The sequence below is a fragment of the Lynx rufus genome, unplaced genomic scaffold (genome assembly GCF_022079265.1).
Source record: "Lynx rufus isolate CCGP_SWC_20201006 ecotype Redwood Valley unplaced genomic scaffold, mLynRuf1.p SCAF_24, whole genome shotgun sequence".
NCBI lineage: Eukaryota > Metazoa > Chordata > Mammalia > Carnivora > Felidae > Lynx > Lynx rufus.
Window position 1 is genome coordinate 10,734,930 of NW_025814839.1, and position 6,000 is coordinate 10,740,929.

At 42.4% G+C, this 6,000-nt stretch overlaps 1 protein-coding gene across 1 annotated transcript in view; it reads right to left on the bottom strand.

Annotated features, from left to right (window-relative positions):
• The window catches only part of CIT (citron rho-interacting serine/threonine kinase), a 164,183-nt gene extending 158,452 nt beyond the window's left edge, over positions 1 to 5,731 (bottom strand). Inside the window, exon 1 of the mRNA XM_047088045.1 lies at positions 5,580 to 5,731. Within this exon, the coding sequence (XP_046944001.1) occupies positions 5,580 to 5,675 (96 nt within the window). The 5' untranslated portion in view covers positions 5,676 to 5,731. The remainder of the gene's footprint in view (positions 1 to 5,579) is intronic.
• Between the last annotated feature and the right edge of the window lie 269 nt (positions 5,732 to 6,000).

The following is a 6,000-nucleotide window of genomic DNA, read 5'->3' on the forward strand; positions in this document are numbered from 1 at the left end:
CTAGACCAACAGTTCCAAACTGGCAGACTGTATCTGGCCCACAGACATGTTTTGTTTGGCCTGCGGCATTTATTTATTTATTTATTTATTTTTTAAGTTTATTTCATTTTTGAGAGAGACAGAGTGTGAGCAGGGGAGGGGCAGAGAGAGAGGGAGACACAGAATCCAAAGCAGGCTCCAGGCTCTGATCTGTCAGCACAGAGTCAGACTCAGAGCTCGAACTCACGAACCGCAAGATCATGACCTGAGCCAACAGTCATGATCAGACGCTTAACTAACTGAGCCACCCAGGCACCCCAGGCCTGCAGCACTTCAATTTGAATTTTCTGCCAATATTGAAAAATCAGGAAATTCCATTCAAAAGAAAGGGTGGGATTTGAGGGTTCTCCTAAAATACTGGAGGATTGGGCAACATTGTCCCACATTCCCGTCTGGTGATGCTGAGCTGTGGTTGAGTGATGCTGCCCCTCCGTAGTGAATGTGTTCAGCAGTTCACTGCAGACCTCACTGCCAGTCTTCCATCTGGCCCATGTGACTCACTTATATTCACTTCCTGGCCCCTAGGGACATGAGTTTGCAACCTCTGGTCTAGAGCAAAGATTTCCATGGGCCAGGCTATGGATTGTGTGGGGTCTCTCTGCCAAGATGGCCACCAACAGGCCCTCTAACTTTGTAGGTGCTGCCGGCACTCCCATCAAGAGCCAGAGTCTATTTCTCCTCCCCTTGGATCTGTACTTCCTCTGTGACTTGCTTTAAGCAACAGAAGGTGACACAAGTGACACTGTGCCAGTTCTGGGCAGAGTTCTAAAGGAGCCTAGCACCGTCTGCTTTTCTCTTTGGGGAAGCCAGTGGCCATGTAAAAAAGCTTAGACCAGACGGAGGTCAGCAAACTATGGCCCATAGGCCAATCTGGCCCACTGCCTGTTTTTATAAATAAAGTTTTATTGGAACACAGCCACACCCATTCATTTACATACTGTGGCTGCTTTTGTGCTACAGTGGCAGAGTTGAATAGTTGGAGCCACTCCCAAAGCCTAAAATATTTATTATTTACAGAAGAAAGTTACCAGCCCTGGGTTAGACTACTGAATAATGAAGGACTTTCATACAGAAGTCAGCTAGAGGAAAAGTCAGATGCCCCAGTCAGCAGTCAGCACCCAGATGTTCCAGTCCCAGCCAAGCTCCCAACATAATATGGCCCCTTGAGTGACCCCAGCTGACATCACAGGGTAGAACAGAACTGCCTAGTTGAATCCAAATAACCCACAGAATCAGAAGAAAAATAAATCATTGCTGCTTTAAACTTTGTGAATGGTTTCTTACACAGCACTGGATAATAGAAACAGACTGGTTACATTGAATCACCCGAAGAACTTAGCCGAAAAACAACAAAAAAATTACCTGGTGCTATCCCCGACCTACTGAGTGAGAATTTTCCAGGTTGTGGCTTAGAATCTGTTTTTTTGTTTTTTTATGTTTACTTATTTCTGAGAGAGGGAGAGACCAAGAACAAGCAGGAGAGGGGCAGAGAGAGAGGGGGACACAGAATCCGAAGCTGGTTCCAGGCTCTGAGCTGTCAGCACAGAGCTCAAAGCAGGACTCAAACTCACAAACTGTGAGATCATGCCCTGAGCCGAAGTCGGACGCTTAACCCACTGAACCACTCAGGTGCCCCTAAAATCTGTTTTATTAGCAAGCTCATCAAGAAATTCAAACCTCAGCTGGGTATGTGAAGCACTGGGTCACAAGCCACCATACCTGTCACTTTATAGTTCTGCCACAAACTCCAAAAATTAATAAGCCTTTGTTCCTTTGTTCTTTAGTAGTTTGGACTAACTACAGCAGCAGTTCCCAAATCCAGTACTGATTCTTAACAAAGTTCTCAAGTTGGCCCAAAATGAGAAAAAATGAACACCTCATAATGATTTGTCTATAAAGCTAAATATATTCAAATTTTAAAGTGGTCTTTTTTTTCTGAAGTAACATCCTTCCTTTGTTGCGTTTCTTAAAAAAAATTTTTTGGGGCGCATGGGTAGCTCAGTCAGTTGGGTGTCCAACTTCAGCTCAGGTCATGATCTTGCGGCTTGTGAGTTCGAGCCCCGCATCGGGCTCTCTGCTGACAGCTCAGAACCTGAAGCCTCTTCAGATTCTGTGTCTTTCTCTCTCTCTCTACCCCTCCCCTGCTCACACTCAGTCTGTCTCTCAAAAATAAATAAACATTAAAAAAAAAAATTTATTTTTTTTTTAATTTTTTTTAACGTTTATTTATTTTTGAGACAGGGAGAGACAGAGCATGAACAGGGGAGGGTCAGAGAGAGGGAGACACAGAATCTGAAGCAGGCTCCAGGCTCTGAGCTGTCAGCACAGAGCCCGACGCGGGGCTCGAACTCACGGACCGCGAGATCATGACCTGAGCCGAAGTCGGCCGCTTAACCAACTGAGCCACCCAGGCGCCCCTTAATGTTTATTTTTGAGAGGGAGAGAGACAGAGCATGAGTGGGGTAGGGGCAGAGAGAGAGGGAGGCACAGAATCCTAACTAGGCTCCAGGATCTGAGCTGTCAGCACAGAGCCCGATGTGAGGCTTGAACTCATGAACTGGAAGTTCATGACCTGAGCCACCCAGTCACCCCTGTTGGTATTTCTTAAAATGTCCCTTATTTATAAAAAAAAAAAAGTCCCTTATTTTTGAAATGAAAGGACTGGAGATAATAGGCCTTTCTCTGTACATCCTTTACTTGGCAAAATAAAAAGCTGGCAAACCTACATTAGCCCAGCAAATTTGTGAAACTTTGCTGGCTCAAAAACCTAAAAATCTGCCGCCCGCCAACAGAGAAGTCGTTGGAAAGTTAAGCAGAATGTTAGTAGAAGCTAAGACCCAATCTAGAGTACTTCCCTGGATGGAAAACAAAATCACTACTCTATCTAAACCTTGGTAAAATAGCACTGTACGGGAAAGAACAGTATCCAGTGCCTGTTTAGACAATTGTCAGGTGTATGCTACAGTTGCAAATAATACCAGTCGTGGGGGCAGGGAGGAACTCATCATTAAAAAAAGATGAACTGGGGATCTACCCACAATCCTTGCTTCTATAATGACACTTAAGTATAATATACATTTAATAAACTCTGACACACACTGGCAATGTCGCCAGTGGTTACATGTCCGATCTCTGGAGCTTGGCGCTGCATGATCCTGGACGAGTCCTTGCCTCTCTTGCTGCCTGTCTCCTCCTATTTAAAATGTAAGTCAAAACAGTCCTTACATCTGTTCTGATGCGAGATAATCAGGAGCACGCTGGCCCTGTACCCAGCTCTCTGGAAGCCACACTTGTTACATAATGAGCACACTATAAGCCCTTAGTAAATTTTGTAAGAAGTTGAAAAAGTTTTGGAGTAAAATGTAAAGGGGCTAAAATGTGGCAGTAGTCCAGTCAGCTAGGGTCAGAGGCAGACTATTCATTTGTGAAAAATATCTCATGGCTTAAAATGGCAACAGGGAAGATGGCATAGAACAACCTAAGCCTTCAGTCTGTCTCCACTGATCTGTTTGAACATTCCCCAATACCAGTATTTTGGGGGGAAAATGTCATCAAAAAAGTATTAGTATTTATCATCATACAGGCATCCATGCATAAATACCCTCCTAAATATAATTACTGTTAAGTAAACATAAAATTTAAAATATAATTTAAATAAATGTAAATTAAAATAAAATTTAAAAATAGAGTTACTGTTAAGTAAACATTACTGGGGCACCTGGCTGGCTCAGTCAGTAGAGCATGCAACTCCTGATCTCAGAGTTCTGAGCTCAAGTCCCACATGGGGTGTAAAGATTACTTAAAATCTTTTTTTATTTTTATTTTTTTTTTATTTAAAAAAAAAAATTTTTAATGTTTATTTATTTTTGAGACAGGGAGAGACAGAGCATGAACGGGGGAGGGTCAGAGAGAGAGGGAGACAGAATCTGAAACAGGCTCCAGGCTCTGAGCTGTCAGCACAGAGCCCGACGCGGGGCTCGAACTCACGGACCGCGAGATCATGACCTGAGCTGAAGTCGGATGCTTAACCGACTGAGCCACCCAGGCGCCCCTAAAATCTTTTTTTAAAAATGTATCATTACTAGGGCACCTGGGTGGCTCAGTCACCTGGGTGGCTCAGTTGGTTAAGCGTCCAACTTCAGCTCAGGTCATGATCTCAAGGTTCATGAGTTCGAGCCTCACATCGAGCTTTGTGCTGATAGCTTGGAACCTGAAGCCTGCTTTGGGTTCTGTGTCTCCCTCTCTCTCTGACCCTCCCCTGCTCGTGCTCTCTCTCTCAAAATTAAATAAAAACATTAAAATTTTTTTTTAAATTTATCATTACCATAACTAATATTATTTCTACACTTAACATTAATAATAGTTACCATTTATAACTATTGGCTTATCAAGAGCCAAGTGCTTTACATAAATTATCATTTAATCCTCATGACAACCCTCTGAATTTGGTGCTCTAACCTCTATTTTCAAGAGTGGCAAATGCAGGCACCTTAGTAATTCAGTTGGTTGAACGTCTGACTCTTGGTTTTCAGCTCAGGTCACGATCTCATCGTTTGTGAGTTTGAGCCCCCACATCTGGCTCCACACTGACAGTGCAGAGCCTGCTTGGGACTCTCTCTCTCCCTTTCTCTTTGCCCGTCACCCATTCATGCACTCTCTCTCTCTCAAAATAAATAAAATAAATCTTAAAAAAAAAAAAAAAAAGAGTGGCAAATGGGTTCAGAGAAGGCAAATGAGTCACTCAAGGTAACACAGCTAACTAATGTGGGGCCAGGATTCAAACCTAAATCTTCACTACTATCCATATTGTCCCCCTGACTGGTGAATATATAAGTCAAACAAGGATTTCTACACCAACAATGTTTCATCAAAAACAAAAGAATTAGAAATCCACTTGGAAATTATTTCCTGATAGTAAGCTTTAATACTTCTGGGGTGATAGAAATATTTTATATCTTTTTTTCTTTCTTTCTTTCTTTCTTTTTTTTTTTTTTTTTTTTTTTTTTTTTTTTTTTAAGTAGGCTTCATACCCAGCACAGAGCCCAACATGGGGCTTGAAGTCAGGACCCTGAGATCAAGAGTCAGATGCCCAACCGACTGAGCCACCCATGCAACCCAGAAATGCTCTATTTCTTGAGTGGACTATGGTTTTCACAGGTGTGGGTATTTATCAAGCTTTGTTTTGTTTGTTTTAAATAAACATCTCTTGAATGAAAATAGGATTACACCTATAGCAATTATGGTCAAATATTTTCTTGATAAATTTTGTTTTTCTTTCTTTAATAAAAGGACAACACTTAGTATAGATGTGTAAAGTGTGAGAAATGATTTTTAAAAAAAGAGAGAGAGATCTCCTTTCAAGGACAAGTTCAGCTATCTACTCCTCTGTCTGTACAATGGCTCCTTTTCCCAAAACTATCAGCAATATAAAACATCCAATGAGATTTCTCCTAGAAGATTAGCCTCAGTCCTATAAGGATAAGAGCAACAAGGAGGGGCCAAGGGAACACACGCAGGTGAAGGAGTTGGCAGCCTGTTACCTGGAAGAAATGATTCAACCTGGAGGCCCGGCTGGCAATGGGTTCAGCAGCACCAGCGTCCAGCAGATTCCTTGCTCCATATTTGAACTTCAACATCTCTCCAAAGGTGAAGAGATATAGGAGCAGAGCAAGTGTGTGCTACCAATTTGAGGAGGAAGAGCCTGGAAAATCCTGATCTTCTTCAAGATGTTGGGCACAGGGAGGTAAAAACAGTCACCACACAGGTCTTAGGAAGTTCAGTCTGGCAAATCTGACATTAAAGAGCAGATTTTTATTCACTGTAACAGGAGGTAATACACTTATCTGACATAGTCTCTTACTTATAAATAAATTATCTACTCCACCTATAGTGTAAGCCCTTGTGGAGCTCCACAAGGGCTTACACAGAGCCAGGACACATAGCAAGTTCTAATAAATACTT